The sequence below is a fragment of the Simochromis diagramma genome, unplaced genomic scaffold (assembly GCF_900408965.1).
Source record: "Simochromis diagramma unplaced genomic scaffold, fSimDia1.1 OVJJ01000304.1, whole genome shotgun sequence".
In the NCBI taxonomy this organism is placed as follows: Eukaryota; Metazoa; Chordata; class Actinopteri; order Cichliformes; family Cichlidae; genus Simochromis; species Simochromis diagramma.
The window spans coordinates 5,306,824-5,333,152 of NW_024387030.1; the positions used below are offsets into that span (position 1 = coordinate 5,306,824).

At 41.1% G+C, this 26,329-nt stretch overlaps 2 protein-coding genes across 15 annotated transcripts in view; one reads left to right on the forward strand and one right to left on the reverse strand.

Annotated features, from left to right (window-relative positions):
- Positions 1–407: 407 nt before the first annotated feature.
- ccdc170 (coiled-coil domain containing 170) lies at positions 408–3,641 on the forward strand. Its single transcript, XM_040042642.1, has 8 exons — positions 408–472; positions 627–800; positions 1,003–1,284; positions 1,778–1,978; positions 2,069–2,242; positions 2,394–2,636; positions 2,886–3,089; positions 3,272–3,641. The coding sequence occupies exons 1-8, from the start codon at positions 455–457 to the stop codon at positions 3,521–3,523; spliced, it is 1,548 nt and encodes a 515-aa protein (XP_039898576.1). The 5' UTR covers positions 408–454; the 3' UTR covers positions 3,524–3,641.
- A 248-nt stretch (positions 3,642–3,889) lies between these two features.
- The window catches only part of syne1b (spectrin repeat containing, nuclear envelope 1b), a 75,292-nt gene continuing 52,852 nt past the window's right edge, over positions 3,890–26,329 (reverse strand). For 11 of the 14 annotated variants that reach the window (XM_040042626.1, XM_040042639.1, XM_040042630.1 and 8 more), the window contains 50 exons: positions 25,717–25,908; positions 25,350–25,481; positions 24,885–24,985; positions 24,586–24,739; positions 24,367–24,495; positions 24,099–24,254; positions 23,619–23,828; positions 23,298–23,399; positions 23,061–23,180; positions 22,732–22,932; positions 22,438–22,611; positions 21,867–21,998; positions 21,462–21,658; positions 21,231–21,363; positions 20,813–20,995; positions 20,503–20,652; positions 20,037–20,213; positions 19,765–19,920; positions 19,532–19,687; positions 19,208–19,378; positions 18,907–19,040; positions 18,596–18,800; positions 18,204–18,386; positions 17,973–18,119; positions 17,715–17,869; positions 17,358–17,505; positions 17,173–17,267; positions 16,844–17,078; positions 16,429–16,623; positions 16,079–16,204; positions 15,771–15,926; positions 14,961–15,119; positions 14,652–14,818; positions 14,401–14,563; positions 13,861–14,048; positions 13,611–13,761; positions 13,250–13,432; positions 12,897–13,034; positions 12,486–12,677; positions 12,071–12,398; positions 11,658–11,726; positions 10,848–10,975; positions 10,450–10,576; positions 10,087–10,298; positions 9,696–9,896; positions 9,452–9,580; positions 9,128–9,340; positions 8,418–8,510; positions 7,471–7,529; positions 3,890–4,826 (listed from right to left, as the gene is read on the reverse strand). In XM_040042626.1, the coding sequence (XP_039898560.1) occupies positions 4,583–4,826; positions 7,471–7,529; positions 8,418–8,510; positions 9,128–9,340; positions 9,452–9,580; positions 9,696–9,896; positions 10,087–10,298; positions 10,450–10,576; positions 10,848–10,975; positions 11,658–11,726; positions 12,071–12,398; positions 12,486–12,677; positions 12,897–13,034; positions 13,250–13,432; positions 13,611–13,761; positions 13,861–14,048; positions 14,401–14,563; positions 14,652–14,818; positions 14,961–15,119; positions 15,771–15,926; positions 16,079–16,204; positions 16,429–16,623; positions 16,844–17,078; positions 17,173–17,267; positions 17,358–17,505; positions 17,715–17,869; positions 17,973–18,119; positions 18,204–18,386; positions 18,596–18,800; positions 18,907–19,040; positions 19,208–19,378; positions 19,532–19,687; positions 19,765–19,920; positions 20,037–20,213; positions 20,503–20,652; positions 20,813–20,995; positions 21,231–21,363; positions 21,462–21,658; positions 21,867–21,998; positions 22,438–22,611; positions 22,732–22,932; positions 23,061–23,180; positions 23,298–23,399; positions 23,619–23,828; positions 24,099–24,254; positions 24,367–24,495; positions 24,586–24,739; positions 24,885–24,985; positions 25,350–25,481; positions 25,717–25,908 (8,049 nt within the window). In that variant the 3' untranslated portion in view covers positions 3,890–4,582. The remainder of the gene's footprint in view (positions 4,827–7,470; positions 7,530–8,417; positions 8,511–9,127; positions 9,341–9,451; positions 9,581–9,695; positions 9,897–10,086; positions 10,299–10,449; positions 10,577–10,847; positions 10,976–11,657; positions 11,727–12,070; positions 12,399–12,485; positions 12,678–12,896; positions 13,035–13,249; positions 13,433–13,610; positions 13,762–13,860; positions 14,049–14,400; positions 14,564–14,651; positions 14,819–14,960; positions 15,120–15,770; positions 15,927–16,078; positions 16,205–16,428; positions 16,624–16,843; positions 17,079–17,172; positions 17,268–17,357; positions 17,506–17,714; positions 17,870–17,972; positions 18,120–18,203; positions 18,387–18,595; positions 18,801–18,906; positions 19,041–19,207; positions 19,379–19,531; positions 19,688–19,764; positions 19,921–20,036; positions 20,214–20,502; positions 20,653–20,812; positions 20,996–21,230; positions 21,364–21,461; positions 21,659–21,866; positions 21,999–22,437; positions 22,612–22,731; positions 22,933–23,060; positions 23,181–23,297; positions 23,400–23,618; positions 23,829–24,098; positions 24,255–24,366; positions 24,496–24,585; positions 24,740–24,884; positions 24,986–25,349; positions 25,482–25,716; positions 25,909–26,329) is intronic. The other 3 variants (XM_040042640.1, XM_040042633.1, XM_040042637.1) reach the window with 2 other exon arrangements.

A 26,329-nucleotide genomic window follows, 5' to 3' on the forward strand; every position in this document is an offset into this window, starting at 1 on the left:
ACTTACAAATACTCAGTCGTTTATATTTAGACGAACTCGATCAGTTTATGAGTGGAAAATGTCCGGTAAGTGAAGCTCATACTGGGATTGAGCAGAAGGGCTACCTGACAGTCTAAACTCAGGGCTAACGTTATGCTCATGGAACGACCTTCACATTGTTGCCCGTTCAGCGTGACTTTGGATTTTTTTATGTTACTATATTAATTAAGAAATCAATTTTTCTAAACTAAACTAAAATAAAATAAAATAAAATAAAATAAAATAAAATAAAATAAAATAAAATAAAATAAAATAAAAATAAAATTTCACCAACTTGATAAACGAGTTGATGCCTGACAGGCTCAGCTACAGCGCCCCCTTCTGACTGAGCCTGTGTTTGCTGTTGCCAGGAGACTTCTTAAAACAGAGGCAACATCTACTTAAAGTTCACTTCTCACCTCTCTTATTTGGAGTTATGGAAAACTCTAACGAGGTAGGCCTTAAAATATTTTAAATGTCTACTGAATTCAGTCATAGTGGAGGAAAAAACTAAATTGATTCCTATGTTGGCAACTTTTAAAAATAGATTTTTAAAAAAAGCATGTAATAACTATTTAGTACCTTTCTTCAACCTCTGTAATTAACAGTGCAATGAGAAGGAGAGGCTGAAGATGAGGATTGCTGTTTTAGAAGAGAGTGTGAAGTCCAGTGAGGTGGAGTGCAAAGCCAGCAGAGAGACGGTGCTGAGGCTGGTGGCAGAGCTGGACCAAGAGAGGAGGAAGGCTGCAAGCAGTGTAGCAGCACTTGATTCACTCAAAGTGGTATATACACAACTTAAAAGAGTAGTTACTTTACAGTACAAGATTTCACATGTCTGGACGGCTTAACCCACGAACTAAAGGATTTAGTAGCGTTGTGTAAAAACTACTGACTTCTGTATGAAATTGTTAATTTAAAGATTTTATTACTTTAGGAGTAACTGCTAAAATTGCCCTATTGTTGTGGTGTTTGTATGTCATTTAGGAGCTTGATGGTCTGGCTGTTGGGAGAAGAAGTGTCGAGATGGAGAAGCAGACTCTAACTGAAAGACTTGAGGCCAGTAAGAGAGTGATAGAGGCAGCCAGGCGAGAGTCACACTGTCTGGAGAACCAGGTGGAGGAACTTGAAAGAAGGACCCAAGAAGCTGAGGGCAAGCTGCAGGCATTCTTGGAAAAGTTGGTCGGCCTCCTGGAGAAGAAGTGTGAGGACGTCATCCTGCCCATGGAGAGAGATGTTCTACAGACACTGGATAACCTCTGCAATAAGGTGAGGAACGTTGGGATGTCCAACAAAAAATGCTTAAAAGCTGCTTTAAAGCTAAATTTGTTCTCCAAGGTACAAATGTGGCTCCAGCCAAACAACACATTTGCTGACAATTATAAATCACATTGTATTTTAGCTATTAGGATTACTTTTTGTTAATCGCTATGTGTCATGAATGATCAGTTACTTGTGTAAAATGAAACATACTGGTTGATTTTTTTTTTACCAATAAGCATGCAGGTAGCACTTTAATCTCAATACTTGCAATACAGCTAAATATTTTTTTTATTTTAATTTGCAGACTAATAACTACATCGACTGGATAACTCTGTAAAGTAGAAGAATAAGTCCCAAAGCACAGCAATTGATGCAGTTACTTGTATCTTTATACTCTTCCTGTTCCATCTGTCAAGGACTTAGTCCAGCTGTAAGATAAAAAGGAGTGTGCACACAATAGTTTATGTTACCACACATTTTCACTATGCTGGTCTTTCAGAGCTTGCCAGAGGTGGAAATGAGGCTGTGTTGTGTTTCTGAAAAGCTGAGTGAACAGACAGAGCTTCATCACAGTGCACAACAGAGGGCTCAGCTTGCAGAGCAGCAAGTCCAAGACCTGAGGGGAAGACTGCAATGTCTGGAGGCCGAACTGCTGACAGCAGACATGCATCGTGACCGATTGCAACACAGCAAACAGGATGTGAGTAAAGTCATGTGACTAAGCATATAAGTTACAGATACAGGTTGGTATAGCGACACATTCCTATGATTTGTCTCTTTTTTTTAACAGTATGAGGAATTCTTGGAGCAGCTGTCCAAGACGATGAAGGTTGAGGACTTTGACATTGATCTTGACTTCGAAATGAAGCTAAAATTCATTCTGTCACGTGCCGAACAACTTGTTAGACAAGAGGGAACTGCTTTAGTTGAGAGTAAAAGTCTGACTTACAGCTTACAACGGAAGGTAGTTTTTTTGTTTGTTTTTTGTTTTTATCATTCACAAGTTTATACAAGTGGAGAGTGGTGCTGAACAAGCAGATAATTTACCTCTAAATGCACAAATGCAGCTTAAAAAAATGTATACAGTTGATTTAAAATATTCCCATTCCCTGTAGTTGAAATCACAGAAGGAACAAATAGAGAGCAAAGGACTCCACATCCAACTACTGAGGAAAAAGGTTTCAGAGCTGGAGGAGGAGAAGAAGACCCGATCAGCATTGGCTGCGGAACAAAATGATGCACAACTACAGGCTGCGAGGCTGCAGAAAAAACTGGAGCGTCTTCAAAGTGAACTGAAAGCAACCAAACTTTCCAACACTGAGCTCAAGGCCCAGCTCTCCCATACCAGCGAGCTCAAGGTAGAGGGGAGAAGGGTTTGGGCCCAAATTCACTCCAGAGGGATTTTCACTTCATAATGTTTTGTGTATTTGTGTTAATTTTGGGGCATAGGTTGGTGGGTCATTGAATCATATGCATATGCAATCAATGCATGCTTTCAAAGTATCAGAGTATCTTAGATTAATAATTTGACATAATTAAATAAAGTCACTCTTGTTTTACTAAAACCCGATGCTCACTCGAGTCTCTGCTGTGCCTAAAATGCCAAGCTGAAAGTCGCGCAACAGACTCAGACCATGCAGGAGCAGAAAAAGAAGCTGGATCTGGTGGCGGATGAGAAGGCAAAGGTGGAGAAAAAGCTGAGCGCAGTTAGCTCAGACCTGCAAAGCCAAGAGAAGAAGACAAGAGACGACCTACAGGAACTCCTCACCCTCAGACAGAGCCTGGCTCAGCTGTCTGAGAGGCAGAGAGAGGTAAGAGTCAAACGACAAATAGGAAAACTTGTTTACCATGCTTTCATCCACATCTCATGACCTTGCACAGCAGATGTTTGTTAGCGGTCATAGAGCTCATTTAATGTTGTTTGTTAATATAAATAAAAGAAAGGTCACAAGATTTCTGAAAACTTTTGAACCAGGTAAGTTTCTTTTTTCAGTTGGTGGATTTCCGCATGCTGGTTTCTCAAACGTTGGGCCTGGATGCCACAGCGTTGGCTCTTCCAAATTATGAAATAATCAAATTACTTGAAACCCTTCTTCATGGCCATTGTCACCGTCACCACCTTCATCATCATGCTAACATACCTCGGCACTACTCGACTCACCAGAGACCTCACCTGCAACAAGTCCAAGAACTATCCGATGGCTCCAACCTGGATGTTACCACCTGCAGATCTCACGAAACTTAAAATCTATTCACTCCATTCATACCAAAAATAAGTTGAAATGTTGAGAAATAGTAGAGATATTAATTACTTTTGAAACATAAAATAACAATTTAAAAGTTTTCTTTTATATTTGTGTTTTCATGGGAAGAGCAATATAAGTATGATGCACAAAGGGTGAAATATTAAAAATGCTAACTCACAAATAAAATGACAACTTTTAGAATGAAGGTTTGGCATTCATTGTTTTTGAGAGTCGCATATACATACATTTCTCATATTATTTCTTTTTGCATTATATACATATGTTAAATAACTCTCGACTGTTATACATTTGATACTGAACTCACAGTCTTATAAAATATGCAATAATTCTATTGGTCATATTTCTCAATCTTAAAGACATATTTCATAACCTGAAAAAATAAAACAGCAGAATGTATAAAGACCATGGATGACTGTTAAAGGTTAAACTCCTGCGTTGCGTCTGACTTGGATATTAAATTCACTTGACTTGGCTTAAATGACTCTTGCATGAATCCATGTGGTTCAAGTTAAAAATGGACCGATTACCACAGACACAACGATGGATGTAAGTAAGTAAAAGCAAAGATTAAAACTGCATGCCAAAATACAGGTAAAAAAATAATTGCAATGTAAGATATATTAAATGTTTTTGCTGTTTACAAACTTTTAGTTACAAGCAAATTCACAGGCTATATTTCAGCGTTTAACTTTGGTGCTATCGGCTTGAGAGAAGTTACGTCATGTTTACACCACTGAGTCGACACGTCGTTTATCCAGCAGATGTCCACTGTGGGCAGAAACCTCCAGATCCGTTACACCAAAAATGCAAATTAACTGACACAGCATTACACAGAGTAACATAGTGAGATGCTTGATCCTATGTGCTACACACAAAGATATTAACTGTAGATGGCAGCTGTTATTCTGCAGTAAAAATGGACGAGCAGGATTTGTTTTTACTCCCAACGTGATTAACCGTTTCAAGGATATCAACATGAATCCCACTAAGGTCATTCTGGCTCAAGAATACTAAACATCAGTGGTTTTTACGTCCATCTACACTGGAGGCGGTCCGTTGGTGTAGCTCAGCATCGGGTAGAAGGAATGAGCAAAGTTGTTGGACTGAGCACAGTAGTCCTCCTCAGACATTGGCAGCAGAAAGGCAAAAACCACTAACAGGAGCAGGAAGAGCTGGAGAGGCAGTGCGACCCAGAAGACGCGCCACAGAAACGAGGACCTACGAGATGATCGTGTCTCCGAGTCAGAAGGGAAGGAAGCGGATCCAGCGTCGCTGTGAGGCCTGCTCACACAAACACAAACATTCACAGCCCAGCAAAAACAGGATTAGTCAAACACAACTATGGATTATAGACTTTTAAAATCTCCTTCTCATCTGCACTACTGCAAATGTGTTTCCAAAAAGACTGTGGCCTGAATGTATATAAAAGCAGAATGCAATGGATTTTAAATCATTTAAACCCAACCTAAATTAATTATCAATTAAAGGTTTTTTTTAAATTAATTAAAAGAATTGGCAGACCTATGTCTAAATTTCCAGTTACTTTTCTTAATTTCAAGCTTGAGTTAATCAGTCGAAGTTTCAGACAATAACTCGAACTTTTGACTTTGAAATGATTTTTTCAGTGACAGAAACAAGCTTCCATCCAAAACATGTAACATGCTGGAACAGAGTTCTTTAAATTGTAACTTATACTATAGTCTAACCAATCAAAGTCTGAATTTCTTCATGGAAATGATGGATAGTTGGTCCTTTGGCATAAAGAGAACATGAGCCAACATCTATTATATGATAATAACAGTAGATGTAGCTTTTATAACTTGACCATCTGTGACAAAAGATACAGGATAAATGAAAAAAGATAAATGCAGGTTTTGAAGCAGCACATGCTGCCATCTAGATATCAGCTAGCCTTGTTTATTTTAGCAAAACCACAGTCTCTGTAGTAGAGACAGTTTGGGTGATACTCACTAAAAACTCTTGATCACAATTATAAACATGCCCTGCACCACCAATTTGAAACATGGGGCTGCTTTCAAAATTGACTGAACATATATAAAAACATAGAACCGAATTTTAAAAATCAATTCACATGCATTTCATCATTTGATTTCTTTATATTAAATATAATTGAGTTTAAATGATCATTGCATTTTTATTTTATTTACATTTTGCACATACTCCCGTCTTTGTTGGAAACACGGTTGTACTTCCACGGCAATATAATAAACCAATCTTACACGTACAAAACTGCTTCTCTTTGCTACAGAAATAGTAAAAATTACAAACAAATTAAATTAGTCTAATCCAATAAACAAACTTCCCTTTAAAAATTATCCTAATTTAATATCCTTCTCTCCCCACTCTTAACTGTTTTAATCTTGTCTGCATAGTTTCAATCCAAATAAGATCTCAGTCCAGCGACAGTGGATGTAAGCACCATGCTGTGTTTGAAAGACATTGCCAACACAGGGTAAAGCAATGTTAGACAATGTTTAACATTGTGATCTACATGCTGACTGAGACTGGGGTGGATAAACACAAGTACGAATACGGTCACAAAACAGTTTTCACGGCATACATTCTGCAATCCTGTGCCAGACAAAGACATTTAATACGAGAGCTTGCATTTCTTTGCAAAAGGCGTTAGAGTAAAAGGCAAACGGCATGCTGCAAGTAACAGCTGAATTTGAGAATACTCTTTTTATTTATATAACGATGGAGTCTTTGAAAGTTTGTGTCCTGTTAAAAAATGCAAAGCAAACGGAGGCGGGAAGAGCACGGCAATTAGAAACAGCATCTTTGACCCTGGTAGTTAGCTGCGTTTTCTTAAATCAACAGTTTGGGAAATCCAGTTCACTTTCTAGATTTAGAGTTAGATGAGATGACTGAAATCCCTTTGTGAATTAAGATGTTAAGATGAAGCTGGGAGAGAGCCTAGTTTAGCATGGACACTGGGAGGAGGAGGAAAGAGCCAGACATGCTGGCTGTTTCCAACTGCTTCCACGTCCAAAAAAGAAACATAAGGAAATAAGCAAATTCACAAAATGTCATACTATGAGTAGTAATGTGTCATTTTTCTGTCACCATCACCCTCAGTAAAACTGTCTTCTTATAGCCTCAAAAAGTTAGAAGACACGGTCAGTTGAAAGCAGTAATATAGGGGTTTACATATGTATGTATTGTAAAAAATAAAGTATTCAGAATGTATTTCAATTAAGAAAAATCAAGGCTGCTTTGTTCTCTAAATGTATTTTTCCTTCAATCCCAGAATGCATGAACAAAGTGACTCGAGCTGCCCTGTGTTTTTACCGAAAGTGCCCCTTTACCATTTCCCAAATGGAGACCTGAGAGGCAAGACTCACAGATGACAGACTGAGGGGGGGAGATGGTGGATACTCAGTGAGATAGCAGCAGCAGAGGGAGAAGAAATGTAACACACAAGAGAGAGAATCAGCGCAAGAGAGGAAGAGAGCGGCCTTTGCATTGTTCATTGCAGACATTTACTGGCTCGGCAATTTGAGAGCAAAAGGGTGTGTGTGTGCGCTCAGTATCAGCGAGGAAGTTAGATATAGAGAAATATTTGTGTTATTCATAAGAAACGCCCTCTGGTTAGCAATATTAAGCAGCCAAGGACATTGGCAGAGAGGAGGCCTTGCACCTTTCCTTGTGAAACTCCTGTCTCGGATGCGTGGGCTACCACTCACCTGATCGCCTAGCCTACACAGAGCATCTAGACTTACAGAAGATGATGGAATTCATTATCATGAGCTGCTACTCTGGCACGAGCGTTAAAAGCTGAAATTCTGAATATTTGTTCCTTAAGTGTTTCATTTCAAAGCTGAAATCAACTGATCTCCAAGTGCATCATGGGCTGCTGAGTTCCATTATCTTCTGGGTGTGCTAGAAACCAACAGAAAGGTACCTGTGGTGTGGACTGCTCACAGAGGGTCCAGGCTGTGACAGACTACATTTGCCCCGTTGCTGTTTGCAATGAACAGGGGGGGGGGAGGTAAAAGAAAGAAAGTATGTTTAAGTCCAGGCAAATCAAGACAAAGCTATTGATGAAAAGAAAACCCAAAATGAAAGAAGAGCAGCAACAAAATCATACGTGAAAGTAACTGATTTTGTAACCTGTTATAATAAGGAATCTGGCTCTTCACAGTGCACAACTACTTTGAATTGCTTCAGCTTGGGAGTGCAATAAAGGGACTGCTACAATTATGCAATGTGATGCATGAATCTCTTTGGAACAAGGACATTTGGTAACATACACATAGTATAAGCAGGGACATGCTTATTTGGACTGATGTACAGTTGAATAATGAGAAAATAATGCTTTCTCATTGCTGTTGTTGATGCCATGCTTGCTCATTAAACCAGCAACAAGTTCTATGCTACACTTGAAATTAAGCAGCTGCACAATAGCCAGTAATCCTAGCTATAATACTACGAGGATCGAAACGTATCTACAGTGAGAAGAAATTTAAGGGAAGTCTGAGAAAAAGAAAAGGGTTTCAGAAATACTGGAAGAGAAAAAGAAACAAACTGGGCAGAGCTAAAAAGCCTGCCAAGAAAAGGAAGGAAGAAGTAGAAAAGTTAGAAAGGAGGAAATCTCAGGAGACTGTCTGGAGATTGACAACATGCAAGAAGAGTAAAAGGCTGGAAAAAAGTTCAAAATCCAGAGGGAGGGAGCGTAACGCTGGTTGTGGAGGTGGAGAAAGATTTGAAGAGCGTGAGGAGAGATCTTGGGATGACAGGGGTGAATCTGGCCTTCACTGGGGCATTTGGGGCATTTACTCTATGTGTCTTAGGGGTTTCCAAACACCTGGTTCTCATATAGCAGCATGTACAGGTAGAGATAAACATTACCGATCGTCTGTGACTGGGAGTACTCCTTCCTGATACAGGACTGAGGGAGCCAGACGTGTCCAGCTCATCAGCAGACGACCAAGAGGAAAGATCCTGATGTTGGAAACAATCGCAGATACAAAGAGAGACAAAGCAGGTGAGAGTTAAGCAAATAGTGACCCCTTTTCTAAATGTGGCCACAGACTACACAGAGTGGTTGGCAGGTGATTAGTACTTAAAAAAATCTAACTGAAGGACACAGCCAAACAATATAATACACTCAAGTAAAATTAAGTGTATCCTGTGCTGAAACAATCGTTTATTTGCAAATATGATATTTTTTATTCAGTGCAAAAATATGCTCCACATGAGAGCTAAAAATGTAAAACGATTACACACTTACAAGATTCTGGCAAATTGCACCATCACAAGTTTGCTCCCCACCTTTGCTAATATTGTACATTAACGGTGTGAGTAACACATTTGTGACTAATGAAGTATCACTGGAGATGAACCTGTGAATTTTCAGCCTGTCTGCGTTTCACAGTTCTTTCTTTTTTGAGCTTTTTTTTTGAGATTATAGCCAAATGTATTCATTTTATTTTATTTTATTTTTACAAAAACCACTTTAAACTTGAAAATTCTGTTTTAAATTTTTTTAAATGCAGGTGAATATAAAAGAAAGGTGTTCAGGTAACACATGACAGGTACACAAGTGACTGAGGCTCTACCTGTTGACTGCTTGTGATGTCCAGAATCTTGGCCAGCTCTCTGAGGTCTCGGGTTACTTCCTTTAGCAGGAGTTTTAGGCGGTTTCCTATGACGTGAACCTTCTCCTTAGCCTCCAAGCAATCACTGCCCTGCGAGTTGACCAGCAACTGGAGGGACATGTCTTGTAGTGAAGCAACTTTAAGCTGTGAGTCTAGCAGCTCCTGGCGGATTTGCTGGAGAGAAAATTTAAGCAATACATTCAAAAAAGAAACCTTTTACAGAGTGGATTTATGGAAGTAACACGGAAAGACGCACTTAAGTTTAAGAGTGTGACAGTTTGGTACCGTGAGTGTTTTGTGATGCTCATGGAGAGTATCACTGTCCTGGATGGGATCAATGGGAACCACCTCATTCCTCCTGCGATCGATGTTTTCCAGCCAGAGCAGCAGACCGTGACTCATCTCATGAAATTCCTATTGATCAGATGAAATTTGGGAAGGTGAAGACCAAACTAGCATATCATAGAAGGATATTCATACTCATGAGCAAGTCGATCTGTTCAAACAGTCCGACTTGATCAGCACTCACTTGACACTGCATCAAAGCTTCCTGTAACGAAGACCTCCATTCCTCCAGCGCGCTGCCGAGTTTATCCCAGTGGTTGTTCATGTCTTTCAGTTTGCCTTGTAGCTCTCGGGACTCGTCTGTCTCCGAATGCAGAAACTCCGCACTGCACAAGTTGATGGAAAGCACTATAGCTTTGCGCTTGTCATACGCCTTCTGCAGCTCCTGTAGACAAACACGCATGTCCATGGTGACGTACAAGTAATGCAAAAAATTCCCAATTTGATGACAAAACAAGGAAACAGCATGAATAAAGACTATAAGGTATATATTTATAAGTATTCAAGTAAGAAAATAACAAGCAGAGTAATAAAAAAGTTAAAAATAGGGACTTTACTACTAAAAAAACCTGTACCTTGAGCTTTTTGATACGCAGCTCAATCGTCTGGATGTCCGTGCCAAGCTCCAGTCTACGCTGCTGCTCCAGCTCTTCCTCTGTCTCTCCCAGCCAAGTCAAGATTTTGTTCAGGTCAGAGTTCAGCTGCTGCCACTGCTGCTCGTTCTGCTTTGTTCTCATCTCCTTGCTGAGGTCCTGAGCCTGCAGGAGCTCCCAGCGCTCAATCACTCCTAGATTGACGGATGTGAGACCAAAAAGATTATGTTAACTGAATTTACCAGCACTGTAGCCCAATGGATAATTCACATTTTTTTCTTTAACAAGCATAAATTAACATAAATTAAATGATTATTTAAGATGGGGGATAGTTATAGGTATTACCTGAAGTCTGGGACTCTGAGCTGCTGGGATCTGCCAGTCCAGACACCGTATCCTCTTCCTCCTTCAGCTCAGAGCCCATCCTCCTCACTGTGTCAATACTTCCACGACACTCGCCCATCAGTCGCAGCTACAGAGCAGTTAAACGACTGGTTATTGTAGGCAGTGTAACAGGATTATACTGACTATTTCAAAATTGGAAAAAATATTGTTAAACTGAAGAACCAAATGAGTTCTGCGAGGAGAAAATAGATTATTAAAAAAATATGAGCAAAAATAAACAACAGCAGCATTCAAATAGACAAAGCAGAATTAATTGCGGTTAAATGTACAGTCCAGAGCAGAAAAGCTTTAAAGAATAGATTGTTCTGAGCTCTAAGCGTAATATGAGTAACACATACATATCCCATGTATGAGGAGTCCGTTTCTGTGCTTGCAGAAGTGCGGCTGCGGCTGCTGTCCGTTTGTTGCAGGTGGAAACGGCTGACATCCAGAGGGTGTATATGAGAGTCTGCAGCAGCAACCTCCCCTGTTAACACAACATTAGCTGATTATATTTCCATAATATATTTATGAAACATGTTTAACATCAGAAAAGAAGGTAAGCCCCCCTGATTTAAGAAAAATAAAATGTGGAGAGCGAAAAATGAGAAGTAGACAGGAATGCAGATTGTTTGTTCTGGCCTTTTGTCACAAATCACAGCACTCCCTTTGTGCCCCTTTGCATCGGGAGCTGCATCCCTGATTTGAAATAATACGTTTAAACCCCGTGTTTTTTATGTGATTTGCCTTTGCGTGAGACGTCTAAACAAATCTGCAGTCCCTTCTATAAGAATCAATACATTTCTTTCAAAGAAAGAAAAAAAACATGCAAATCAACAAATCCAAACAGGTTAGCTACAAAGAACAAGTCAAGTTAAAAAAATGAATAAAGCTAGTTAGAAAGAAGGGTTAGGCTGAATTCCATTTCTGTTCTGCTGAATTAGAGCCCAAAGCAGAACAAGTGAATAGAAGGAATAAAAATGGAATTGACCCTATTCCCCAGGGTTAGAAAGTGTTGCCATTTGTGCCCAAAGTGTGTTTAAGAGAAGAAATGAACACAAATCAAATTCCAAGCTGGTGAACAGACTACTAGTGTTTCATCACTCAGAGTGTGTCTGTTATTTCTGGCCCCAAACACATGTGGCATGCTGGGGTCTGCTGTTGCCTACCAGTGGAAGACCTCAGTGTTTGTTCTGTTAGTTTAACAAAGGCCTCAGGGCTCTCTGGGATCACTACATCTGGAAGAAACATTATACAGTACACACATTTAGCAGTGGGCTTCAGAATGACTCAGTGAACTGATTATCCTGGTATTCAACGGCACCAAGAAAATCCTCGCCATAATGTAATCAGTCACAGATAAACCCTTCACTAACTTTCTTGTCTTCCTTATGTGTTTTTCTGTCCCCTATGGGAACTTTTGATGTCATTTTTTGGACTTCTCAAAAGATGCAGAGGCACAATCGTTTAAGATATCGCTCTTCTAACTTTTTTTTAACAGCTAACAGTGATAAAGAAAAGTTATTATTCTGAAAAATCTCTTAAATTTCAAGCATAGTTTTGCACTGGTATGGGAACCTACCTGACAAGCCTGAGGCAGGGCGCTGAAGGAAGTCTCCCTCTTCACTCTGCTGCTCTCTGAGTGCCCTGCTTGCACTCTCAAGCCCACGGCTCAGGTCGTAGTTGTGGTCCCATTCCAGGGGAATGGAGTCCACGCTTGCTGGGGTGTCTCTGCCCGAGCGTTCAGTCCGGAGCTGGGCAGCTAAGGAAGTTGAGCGACCGGAGGACGGCAGAGGTGACAGGAAGCCATCCCCCAAACGTTCACTCCACGGCAGACTGGACAAATCACAATGCTCATCTAGCTCCAGCTCACGATCGGACAATGACACTTCAGTGTCGTCATCTGCAAGCTAAAGATAAAGGACTTTAGTATGGGAAAGATTACATTTGGACCCAAGCCACAGATCTGTCAGATTCTCTCAATTTTGAGGTCTTACAGGAAGGCGAATGAGTTTCTTGTAGTAGCGCTCCACTCGACCAAACACCTCCTGACAGTAGCGCTGCAGCTCCTCCAGCTCTTCCTCGATGACAGCAGCATCCAGAGGCTCACTCTTCTCTATCAGTGCTTCCCCCTGGTGGAAGATGTGCTCGATCTTGGCTGTTGTTAGAGAAATCTCCTGCTGGAATGACTGTGAAGCCGGAGAGAGACAAGCTGTTAAAGCTAAACACAGAGTTGTATGTGATGTGTATCTCATATTAATTATGAAATATCCGTTTAGCTGCTCTTCACAAGTGCAAACTGACTCTAGAAATGAAGATAAAATGAACATATGTAAGAGTCAGTAGAAAGCAGTGTTTGAAAAATGCACAGTGGATTTTCTTGGTCTGAAATATCATGACAGGCTTACCCTGAGTTGTTTGATCTTGGCCTGAATGTCACATTCAGAGAAGTGCTCGATGTTGGTCAGCTGAAGGTCCATCTCTGTCAGCCAAACCAAAATGCCATCTCTGGCTGTCTCAAACTCCTCTCTCTGACTAATAAAGTGCTGCACGTGTAAAGAGGGACACTGGTGTTAGAGTCTATGCTTTCACATCATGCAAATGGAACAAACCTTTGTTCGGGCTTTATTAGTGAATAATAAGCAGTCACAGAAAAGTTAGATGAAAAGAAATGAATCCAGAAACGCATGACAGAAATTTAAATTAAAATGTACAAAAATGAAATGGAAATAATATATAAGTACTAGTAGAACAATTGTACCTTAAGCCTGCGGAGGATGGATGCCACCCTCTTCTGCAGGTTGTCCCATCGCTGGTTGGCATCATGTGCCATCTCCTTCAGCCGGCAGGAAGAGTCAGTGCGGTTTTCTCTGGCCAGGCGGCGGTATTGCTTATTGATTAACTCCAACTGAGTCAGACTCTCGTGAACTTGTCTCTGGAAGGCCTACAAAAACACATTCATACATTTTCTCAAGAAATTTGCTTTTGTGTTTTAGCTTCGTGTTTAATTTACATGTTTGCATTTGAGAGATAGAAATTTCTTATTTAATGCTGTCCTACTAGGTGAAAACAGTAGATAGTTTGATCACTTGTACAGTTTACACAAAATAATTCTGCAATACCTCAAATTTCTTTAGTTCCTCCTTGGCTACAGTATACAGCACACCAGAGGAGTTGGGTAGAGCAGCTGTATTTTCTGAAGTGGCCAGCCACTCCTCAAAACGTGCAAAGTCGTCCAGGAACTTTTGCCATAAACGCCATGTCTCCTCAATCCTAACAGAGGGAATAATTTCAGGAAACAGTTATAACAGTTACCTGTTATCCATAATAACGTATGCATTTGATGCTTTCATCTAGTGTGTCACGTCTTACTTTAATCTCCTCTCCATAGACAAGGCACAGATGCTCCTCCAGCGGCGATCAAGGCTCCGCGTTGCCTGCTGGATGGAGTCGCACTCTGCATCGGTGGCGCAGGCGTCACAGTCATGCAGAAGCACCTCACATAGATTCAGCACAGACGCCACTCCTGTACTGTGCTTCTCTATGTCACGCTGAAGCTCCTGACGGGCAAGAAAAGAGTGACACAGTAAGTAATAAGATGAGAGACAGAAGGAGAAGGAAGAAGCTTGATAGAAAGTTAGAGAATGACTTTTTGAAAGTGGTTACAAACTGTACAACAATAACTTTTACTAGTGTATTATATCACAAAACCTGTTTGCATAGAATTGATACTAATAGTTACATTTTCATTACATGATTACAAAAATGTGAAAGTTTTTAGAAATTTCAGCTAAATGATTACAAAGCCCTGTTGCCTGTCTGCTATTAAAGAGCTTGCATTTGACACAGACTGAATGATTCCTGCCAAGCTGCACATATGTATTTTAGGTCCTGTTCAGTATATTATGTCACCTGCTGCAGATCGAGCTTCCTCTGAATCTCTTGGGCATCACAGGAGTCATAGGCGATAGGTTTGGACAGCTCTGTTTCGATGTGGGCGAGCCAAGAGCGCAGGCTGCTCATGTTTTTATCTAGCTGCTGCACAGCCACTAGAGTTTCTCTCAGTTTCTTTACTCTGTTAAAAGAATTTAACAGATTAGTTACAAACAACCCAGCATGGGATAAAAACACAGCTGCACAGCTGTGACTGCACGTCTGCTCACCGCGCTCCAATGAGATTGAGGAGATGCTGCCAGCGGTCACTGACTTTGTTGAGTTTTTGTTCGATTTCAGTGGCTTTGCTCTGGTGACTGGCCCTGGCCAGGCGCTCTCCTAGCTGGTGCAAATGTAGCTTGTTCTCCTCTGCTACTGTGATCTCCTCCTGGTAGTCCTGGCATACAACGCAATGCAAACAGGAAATTTGAAAAAACTGCACTTGTAAAAGAAGCAGAGTAGGAAAAACACAACGTAACTGAAATACAACAATTAAATAACACTGTCAAACTTTGTAAATATCTGAGGTGTGTGCAAACCTTGCGAAGCTTCTCGATCATCTCCTCAATGCTGACGTCTCCATTCTGGGACACCTTGCTCTCCATGTTAGTGAGCCACTCGCAGAGCTCCTTATACTTCTCGTTGAAGACAGTCCACTCATTTAGCTTCTCGCTTACCTGCTGCCTCCGCAGTGACAGCTGTGGAAGAACAGCAATACATGACAAGTTAACTGCACCTCTGTGCAAAGCACATAAAAAGTGCCAACGAATGCATGGCAATTTAAAACAAAAGCTAATAAAGATCAAGAAGGCTCTAAAGGAAGCCGTTCAGACGCTTTCATTTGCATCACGCAGTGAGCGAGTGCTGTATTTCCTGTGTGTGCAGTTTATCCGCTGCACACAGGATGCCACTGTGAAAAAACGAAATCACCTTGAGGTTTCAGCTTTTCTTAACTGACTGACTGATTACATTAACTTGTCACGCTAACTGTTCCTCTCAGTGTATTCCTTTCTCAAAATTGTTGCACAATGGCACATTCAGCAAAATCGAACTACTGCTTCAACCGTTTAAAAAAAATGCTAATACTATGGATACCAATTTTTTTCTAGCATATAGACATAGATTTTTATATGATGTTGAGCAACATCTACATATACAAATATATGCTTTGTTTCGTATAGTGAAGATTGACATTAGTAACATTATCTCCTGGGACTTGTAACTGTTGCACAGTAAATATTGTGTAATATGCAGAATGTAGCTATAAACTAATTTTTGAGAATCAGACTTATAGCACACAGTATATTCAGAGAATCCAAAATAGTAAGCGACTGTGCCAAGAGTTGTACCTGGTGGCAGATTTCATCCCACTGTCTATGCAGCAGCTCAATACGCTCTTGTAGGACAGAAAGGTCCTCAGCACTGATGTAACAAGAAAGTGACTCTCTCAGTAAGGTCAGATGGGCCAGATCGCCTGTCCAGCCGTCAAATGTATTTTCCAAATCCTGGAAAAACAACAGTACCACTATAAAAACACTAAACAAGCACCTGAACAATGTAAAAAATCAGCTCAACATACACTTAAATAACTCTACATATATGTCTTACACCTAGATGCACAAAGAAAAGTCAATTTTGAAAATGTTCAAGTTGTTACCTTGCAGCGGATCTGTTCAGCTTGCAGATCCTCATTGTGATCGGGAATAGGTTGAGAAAGCTGCTTTTTGAAGGCTCGAAGCTTTTCCAGTGATCCACAAATCCCTTTTTCACTCCTCTCCCAGTCCTGCGTTCAACAGATTACAAACACAGGCAAAATTACGAGTTGCTCTAGAAAGCTGTCCTCACTGAAACTACAACTAGAAGTGATTGGTGTATTATAAGGAAATCAATGTAAAACTTTATACATACAATGGAGATTGTCCATACAAATGCAAGAATTATAGGAGCCATCAAGGTATTCTGAAGTGGCCTGGAATTCAGAACATGCTAGCGTACTGTTGTCTTTACCTTTAACAGAGTGGAAAGCTCTTTCTTCTGTTGTTCCAGCCGTATGCTGGTTTGTTTCCATCGCTCCTGGACATCAGTGAGCTCTGCCTGCAGGGTCGCCTCAGCTCGGCTATCAGCTGATAAAAGCAATTGCCTGCCAGCCTCCACCGTCAAGATATAGCTGCCCTGCTGATGCTGAAGCACCTTTTCCTTCATCTGAAAAAGGAAGAAAGGATTCCTATCAAGCTACAAGCCTGTTAATTTACACAGGTAACGCCCAACCCACAATTGCAGTTACATGTTTAAGGTTATCAGATATTATATTTTTGGTTTATTACATGAAGAACATCACATTGTAACAGCTTCTTAATGTTAGCTAGCCTTTGCTGTCACTGCTGTATTAATGTGTATTACAGTCAGGTTTGTCACTATGTACCTGGACCGCGTCCAGCATAGTACGCGCTTGTTGCAGAGGAACTGTATTCCCTGCCTGAAGGGTCTCTGTACGATGGGACACTTCCAAGAGCCATTTGCGCAGCTTGTCCACCATTTCTCTATACCGCTGCCACTGGCGGATGAGACCATCAATGATCCCGCGCCTTTGCTGAGCACGTCGCACTACGCCCTGCCACTGGTTACTCAGCAGAGCCAACTTCAGATTGAACTCATCTCTGTAGGTGATTTCAGAAAGACAGGAGACAAAGAAAGGCTTGCAGTGGAGTATGGTGGTAAACAAAGATCTACAGAGTAGTCGAATAGGTTTACCTGTCATCTACCTGACCCTGCTCTAACATTCTCTGCCCATCACTGATGATGGAGTGGAGGATCTGCTGCCGACTGAACATCTCAGCTTGGAATAACTGTAAGATAAAAAATATTAAATTTGTTATATGTGTTAACAAAATTAAAATATACTGCTTGAGGATCCTTTTCTTCAAATGGGCCCTAACCTCATGGGTTTTCTGCTGTTCCATTAAACTCTGGTAGTTCCCTGAAATTTCTACAGCCAGATTCTCTTCTGTTTGGACCAAGAACTCCATCCATGTTTCACACTTTTCAAGGAAGGTCTGCTGCTGCAGCAGGCATGACTGAAGCTTGCTGCAAGGAAACAAACAAAAGGTGATCTTATATCTCAGTTAGATGGGGAGAGTGGCCTTTACCGAACATTTGTACTGTTTTTTATGGTATTTGTGCCAGTCCTTCATTCATTCATTATTGTATTTATCTAACCTTGTTATTTAACAGAGTATCTTGAATTAGGATGGCTTTAAACCTTTTCAGACTGGCTTGTAATTTTCTTGTCTTACCTGAATCTCTCTGTGGTCTGTGCTGAGGCGGTGGACCAGCTTCTGTTGAGGTTCTGCACGCGCTTAATCTCAGAATCGTTAAGAGGGAGCCGGTAACCAAGCTCATTAAGACGCTCTAACTCAGGTGCCATACTGCTGAATTTCAACATGAGCCTCTGTAAAGCCCAGAAATTACAGAAACATTTCAGCTGTCGAACCAGTACGTGATATTCTGTAATTTTGTTCACCAAACTCAAAAAAGAAAACAGTAAAACAAACCTTGAGGTCCTCCATGCGGTCCTGGATGACCGTTAGGTCAGTAGAGCCATTAGGATCTTGTGCTTTCAGAGCCTCTTCAGCTTCAACTACCCAGGACCCCAGTGATCCCAGTTGATGGTTAAAGGTTTCATAGTCTTGAACTCCAGTCTAGTATAGAAGAATGCCAAAATACTGGTTTGGTAACTGATTGCCTATACAAAAAAAAGTATGTTTCATAAATCTTTTTTTTACCTGTAGAGCGGTGAGCTGTCTAGTAAGAGCCTGTTCCACCGCAGCTAGCCGCTGGGTGAGAGAAAGGTGATCGGACTGGATAGCAGACGCTGCTGATGTATCCACCTGCTGTTTCAGCTGCTCTCCCAGTTCTTGGAGAACTTGGAGTGAGGCCTGGACCGGAGCTTGGGACCTGAGCAACTCCTGAAATAAAACACCCATAACATTCAGGGCAATATGTCTTCATTATCAAAACTTAATCATAACATCCAACTGCACCAAACACGTGAGGGGATGTTTAATATATTAAACTTTTCCTTCATATCCATGTGGCTTTCACAATGAGGCTTTAGAAGTAAAATACTGAGGAGTTTTTCTGTTGTTGCAAGTTGCAAAGCTGTGGCTTGACTCACGCTGCATTCTTGAATCCAGTCAGACACCTCATCGTCAGCAATGTCCTTGTTGCAGGTGGTCTTGAGGAGCTGATCTGCTTTTTCCTCCTGCAGCTGGATGCTGTTGCAGCTCTGCTCATAAAGCTCGTTGTAGCGCTGCCACAGCTGAAGCAGTGCCTTGCTGCTTCTGAGACGCTCTCCAATCTCCTCCAGTAAGCCAGTCCATCTAAGTGCAATGACATGGTAATACGCTAATAAATGTCTTAAATTCGTTAAAGAAACACCAGTAGTAATGATAGTAATAAGCATAGCACCATGCTAATTAGGTTCACCTTGCGTTGACATCTTTCAGGGCATTGTTGAGAGAATCTGACACTGAAGGGTGACACTCCCTCAGCAGTTGGTGGGTAACAGCACCAAATTTTCTGAGACTGCTCTCTTGTTTTTCCAGTTCCCCTTGCAAATCCTTCACAGTGACAGATACAGTGGTTAATTCACCAGCAGTTAAATGATCACATTAAGAAACATACCCCTAACATTGCTACAAGATTTCAGAAACTCATATCAATACAGTTAAAGGCTTTAGTCAGTAAACATGTAAAATACACTGAATGCCCCTTTATCTTAATATACCTGCAGACTTTGCACTTGCAGATGAACAGCCTCCAGTGAGCCTGTGAGGAGGCGGAAACGAGACACAGAGTACCTTCCCTCCATCAGGTAGCCATTGATCTCCTCTGAAGCGTGTTTGTATAGAGTCCACTGGTCCAGCACCGACTTCAAGCTGATCTTTAGCTGCCCAATCTGTAGAAGGTGAAATCAAAAACATGCATCTACATCCAGTAAATTGCAAAATCAGGCCAAAGTCAGAGCACGAGAGGGATGGACAAGCGAGCATAGAATAAATGGGTCTAACCTGGGTAATAAAAAATAAACAAAAAAGAACAAGGAGATTACCAAGTGGTCCAGGTTAGCCCAGGTGTGATTGACACCTTGGAGTGTCTCCATGACGATAGCACAGGCCTCATCAGTCTTATTTTGAACAAGGGCACAGCCTTGCTCTTCGACTCGCTCCAGCTCTTTCTCTTTTTCTTTTACCAGCTCCTCCATTTCCTTTAAAAAATTGTTTTTATTTAGCAAATACAAAGACAAGATGAAGGGCAAGAATATCTTAATCAGATCTACAGTACCTGGCAGTCTTTTAGAGCATTCTGCACAGATGTCAGATCCTCTATCCGGTGTTTCCTCTTCAGCCTTTCTTCTTGAGTTGCCATCCAAGACTTCAGGGCCTGAATGCTGCTCTCATAATCTAACCACATCTCCAAGAGGCTCTCAAGGAACTGGATCTTTAAGAATTTCATGCAAAAAAAAAAGAGTTAACTTTGGATGTTGCATTGATAAAGGACATTGGGTGAATATCCTGTTGGTTTTATTGTAACATTATCAATGATTACGTCCTCACCCTCTCATTGATGCGGCCTTGTAGGATCTGCCAGCGCCTGTTCATCGCTCCCAGACGCTCAGCAAAATCTGTTTTATCGCTGCGCTTGCTCTCCACATCCTGACCACTGAGCTGCAGCACTGACTGGTTGACAAAGTCCACAGTCAGCTGCTTACAGCTTAAATCTACTCTGAATCCCTAAAGTGAGGAAACAACAGGAGATTTTATTATAAAAGATCTACAGTTAGAACCAGTAGTTGCATCACCATTATGATCAGGTTAGGAAAACTCCATGTTTAAAAATCAAAATTTTAGCTCTCAACACAAGAAGAAGAAGAATTTTATCTAGAAAAAACCTTACTTGCAATGGCAAACCACAAAAAAACCCAAACCATTCAAACCAAAAGTTATATTTTTGATTTAATAAGAGTTCAGACCATACATGTAAACAAAAACTGTCATGAATCAATAAAAAATGCTCCACTACCTTATATTTTTGCAAATAGTCTTGAATCACACTTGATCCCACAGCACTCTTGAGGTTTTCTTCATCCTCGTCAATGACACTCTCCATCAGCGATATCCAGTTAAACAGCTCACAAATGGCATGACGGGAGGCCAGTTTTTCCATTTGGATCTAGAAAAAAAAAAGAGAAAAAAAGAGAAACCGATATGTTGGTAGTTTAAAAACAAACTGCAATGAAAACTTTTGCATGCAAACTGGAGAAGCAGAAAGAGGTAATCCTATTTGTCCTGAAGCATGTAAGCCTTTTTAGTCTGGCTGCATGTGACGATACCTGATGCAGCTTCTCCTGGACCACTGGGATGCGTGTGAGTAGCTCAGCCCACTGAGTGTCAATCCGTGCCAGGTCAGAGCGCAATACCACCGTGTCCACTTTCTTCAGCCGCAGCAGCTGGTTGCCCTCATTAACCACTGAGCTCTTAAGGCTAGACTTTCCCTCAACTTCCTTTGAAAATTCCTAAAAAAGAGAGAAGTGGAAAATCATCCAATCAAAACTATGTGGACCAGACTGCAGTAAAACAGTGCTACTGCAGAAGATAATAACAATATTAAACAAATACAAGTAAATTTGTAGTATATGCTACAGTTGAACTGAGGTGTTATGTTCATGTCTACAACTGCCATTAAGTGAGGCAGCTGGTTGGCCAGCAAAAACAAAACAAATCAACCAAATTGATTGTCTTTGGCCTCACAAGGAAAGCAGAGAGATGATCTCTGACGGTTTCCAGCTCCTGTGGCACTAACACCGCCTGCGTGTTCCAAAACTCCAGACGCTCCAGAGCAGACTGCAGCCATTCGCTCATCTCTCCACACTCCCTTTGATACCTAAAGAAAAAACAATTGAAATTAGACCGTGCACTCATTTACTGGATATTTATATCCAAAGCCTAAGAAACAGTCCTTATTTTTGAAGTCTTTCTGACCTGGTCCAGTGTTTCAGAATAGCCTCGAGGCGTTGTAACTCCTTGTTGACCTTGGCAGTGTTGTTGAGCCAGTGTTCCCCCAAGAGTGCGAGCTGATTCTCCAGCGAGGGGCAGCACACTGACAGTAACAGATGTTTACCTTCATCCAACACCTGGTAGAGCTTGTGCTGGTGCTCCGCTAGTCTCCCCTTCAGACCCTTTGCAAAGAAGAAGAAGAAAATGTGTTTCCAGCTAGATAAATATATTTTTCTACTTTGCAGCAAAGACAGGAAGCCCATTTTGACTTGAACCTTTCTTTAAAGCTTAATCAGCGTGTAAGAGAATTTAAGTGGCTTCTTCCTTTGTCACAGCTAAACAATTAGCCCGATGTAGTAAATTTACAACTGAGCTCATGTGACATTGTACCTGGTATAATGATATTCTGTCCATAAGCCTTTCTTCAGTTTCTTCAACCAGACCAACAGAAGGAATACTTTCTTCAACAGCCTCCAGATGTTGGTTCAGACTCTGGTAGTCCTGCACCAAACGGCACCAAGTCTGAAAATAAACATTATTATAAATAAATATTTAAAATTCAGTCGTCTGACAAGTACATCTTTGCTCTTTTAATCAGCACACTTGTTACTATGTAACTATAATAATATTTTTTTTAACTTTACCATTAATTTGATTTTTTGTCCTACAGTACAACTCCAACTCTCATAGCTACCAACTTCAATATGTAATTTTTTTTCAAGGTAATTAAAAGGCTTTTAAAAATGTGTTTATATAGCTAGTGATGTTCTAATATATAACATTTAAAAACTAAGTAAATGTCTTTCATTAAACATGTCATATCTATTATATCTACATGTAATAAGATACAGTTAAACCAACCACACTTGGAACTGGTCACAAAATTATCCGTTATCAGAATTTTTGTGACTATGTTAACCTTCCTTCTACACAAATATGGCATATATACTCCTTCACCTACCTCTAGGATACACTCCAGTTCAACTCCTTTACTGTGTGCCTCTTTGAGGACTCTCTGAGCCTCAGCTAGTGTCTCTTCCAAGGCTTGGTTTTCTTTGGGAAGCATCAGGCCACTGATCTTCCTGAAGTATGTTTCCGTTAGAATCATATGGGACTCTAGACCCTGGAAGAACTCCTAAAAGAGGCCAGAAACAAAGACGATCAGCTCTATTTGTCTCCTGCATCACAACAAATTGGGTTCAACACGTAACCTTGTTGATTCTTTAAGCCTAAAGGATTTAGCAGGTGACTATACTTTATGTTTGTCCAGGTGATTCTGGACTTCCTCCACAGAGCTGGCAATAATTCTCTGATCGGCAGCCATCTTGTCTTTAGCTGTGTCCACCAGGTCTTTCAGGTCCTGCAGAGCACGTTCATACTGCTCCTTCAGTGCCATGTTCTGGTTCAGCCCACTGCGCCGGGAACCCACTGTCATCACCAGCTCCTCATAAGAATCCTGGAAAAACACAAAAAATCAGTTTCCGGTTGTGCATCTTTTGAATTTGACGGTAATTTCTTCACTGTACATTCAGAAGTAAAACCAAATTGATGATTTCTCCGTGAGCCATCAATCATGTCTGTTACCTGTAGTTTGAGCAGTTTGTTTGTTGAGATCTGATCCGCGTGCAGTGCTGATCCTCTGGTTTTAAGTTCTGTGATTCTTTGTTCAAAGTCTTTCAGGCTCTCCTCTGCACTGGCAATGACCTGAGAGAAACCGATTAGATGTATTAAAGACATTCACAGTAATGTTCTTGTTTTCTGCAAGCTTTAATGGAAGATGGTTAAAGCTTCAGGAGGAATATTAGTCAACTCTTGCATTACCTCCAGTTGTTTTGACGCTGGTCTATCCATTGCTCCAGCTAGGGCTTGCAGTATCTGGCATTTGGTCTCAATTAAAGCAGTTTGAAGAAGCTGCAATTCAGTCTGTGTAAGACACGAGGTCATTTATAGGAAATTAAGACAAAATGCATGCATGTCTGGTTTCATAATATAAAGATATAAATGTTGTTTCCTATAGGCTTGTCTTTGTCTTCTGCAACAGTGGCTTAACTTAATAAAAAGAAGCATTTCCCCAGCGGCTGTCTCTTTAAATCGTCAAACATTAAAGGGCTTGAAAAACAAAAAGCACAATATGAGGCAAACCTGATAGGACGTGAGTTCATGTGCTCTGCTCCTCATTTGGTCACAGCGTTGTCCCAGAGCACAACCCAGAGCTCCTAATCTCTCTTTGAGGCAGTTAAGGTTGTCTTCCAAAAGTACTCGTTCTTCGTGCCTTAACGCTGAAGATGAAGCGAGCAGAGTTTGGCTGAGCTTCACCTCCTCCGTCATATGCCTCACATCATTCTCCAAGGTCTGCAGAAGAGGTCAGAATCATCAGCTTGATTTATACTAAATAATTACAAGGTGAAACCTGTAATATGGGAAAGCATTTTGATTGACGGTGTAACACTGCAGTTAAAATGACATAGCTTTATTTTTATGCACCAGCACCATGCTTCCCACCCAGAACTTTAGCCGCATGCTGGTGTAGAAGTTACTATTTAACCCTTCTGATCATGTGATTTATTCATTTGAGATTTCCTGCAATATTTACTAAAGCTCCACAAATAAGGCCAATTGTACCTCCTGCTTTTGTAGCTGGGTCTCTGCATTTTCAGCCAGCAGCACTGAGCCAGAGAAGACGTTGTTCTCCACATTATCCAGCCAGGAGGAGGTGGATGACACAGCTGTGTAGAGCTGTTGTTCCATCTGCGCCACCTGTGTCTCACCACCACCAGGCTACATACACATGTACATGGGAAGAATGTAAGATTTCATTGAGACCACATGCTCGAAATAAAAAGTTGCATTTCCAACATTGCATTACAATATAATAACAGATATGCTAAACCTGCGGGGTGACGTCTTCTACTGTTTGCCTGAAGCTATCGTACAGAGTCTTCAGAGAGGACCTGTCAGCCTGGGTGTCTCCTTTAAACACCGGCCCAGATGTGGACACACGGGAAGCTCTCGAAAACACCTAAAGGACAAAAAATACATATTAAACACTCTGATTTGTTTTTTCTATTGAGTGTATGCTAACAGGAATTAAAAACACAGGGATATGTACTGGCTGCTTGTGGTCCTGCTCCAGGGTTTTCTGCAGGAGCTGGAGTTTAGTTTTGAGCTCCAGTCTCAGACTCTCCCATCTCTGCCTCATCTGCTCCCGCCCAGCCTGCGTTTCCCTTTCAGCCAAGGCTGCCGGTGAAAATGGTTCTGTCATACTGCAGGATGACAGAGAATAAATTAGTGCTCTGTTACATTACTTACATTTATATTCTGCCATAAGAATGAACCTCATACATATACTTCATATTTTATTATTCAGTTAATTATTATTCATGTATAATATAACTGTTATTAAGAGACCTGGCACTGCTGGGTGAAGCCTGCTGGATGAGGATCTCCTCTCCTCTGCTGGCAACTGACTGAAGAAGCTTTTTCTGCTCTGCAAGCTGCTCTTCCAGTTCCTACAGTAGAAAACAAGCAACAAAACAACAGTGTTAGACTGTATGTGGCATCACAAAGAAACATTTATGAAGTTATTTATACAAATGCTTGTTAGACCCTTAGGGATACACATGTTTTGGTGAGAAGCACATATTTTTGGCTCCTGTGGGGACATGTCATTTATTGCACACTCACTCCTTTTTACATTCAACTCACAGATGAGGACTGACCCAAAAGACAAATTAAAGTTTGTCATCAACATTAGGATAAGAACATTTATTGTGCATTCCTGGGTAATAGTCAAAGAAATCCAATGACAAACTATGTAAGAACGTGTATTTAAGTCTATACTGAACTTAATGAAGGTTGAAAAAAGAAAATCACCTTCTGTCTCTGAAGACTGTCTTGGTGCTGTTGGGTTCGTGTGGTTCGGGCCTGGGCCAGCCAATCTTGTACACTGGGACTCTGAGAGAGGCTGGAGTCTGATTCACTGTCTTCCTGCTCCTGCAGAGAACCCTGTCGGATCAGAAAGTTAGATATAAGACAAATGCTTCAGAAAAAGTAGTATTATCAAATACAATAATTCAAAATTTACATGTGCATTTGTTGTAGACCCATTGCTGATAAATACACCAGTGCAAACTTTGCAAATATCGTAGTCACAGTGAGGACCAAACACAGAGTCAAATATTCTGCACTACATGCACACACATCAGCGGATGACAACATTTAGCCCATGCAGCAACCTCACCTGGATGTTACTCTGTTTGTCCTGTAGCATCCTCTGCAGCTCCAACAAACCACCCTTCAGTGTGCGTAACTTCCTCGCCAAATGTTCAGCTTCCTCTCTTGTGTCTGTGTGGCCTCCCCGCAGCAAGTTCTCACTGTGAACTGACAGCTCTGAGAGGGCCAGCACCTTCTCTTCAATCTCCAGCAGCATGTTCTGCAGCAGTAGGAGGAGAGACGCCAGATCAAACATCGTGTTTCACCGCCTACAGGAGCTCCTCCATCTACACGACAGACTCTCCAGCTATGGATGAACCCCCTTCACCAGCAGCTTTCCCTGTCCAAAGGACAGGGACGGCTCTCATCCTTGGCCCACCTCTTCGGCCTTGCCTCCTGTGCAACATATTACCACTAATCCTTCAGGCTCCGTGCTCTTCAGCATACATGCTCCCCCTCAACTTACAAACCAGTTTGTCTGTGTAGAACACCATTCTAATTCCAGACCAGCTGTCAGTGCCCATCAGTAAAGATTGTCCATATGTTTAAAGAAACATTTGTTTTTTGATATTACTGACATTCCTTTGCAATCGTTAGAGTCTGCATGTTATTCTACAGCAGAGAATCGCTTCCCACCCTGC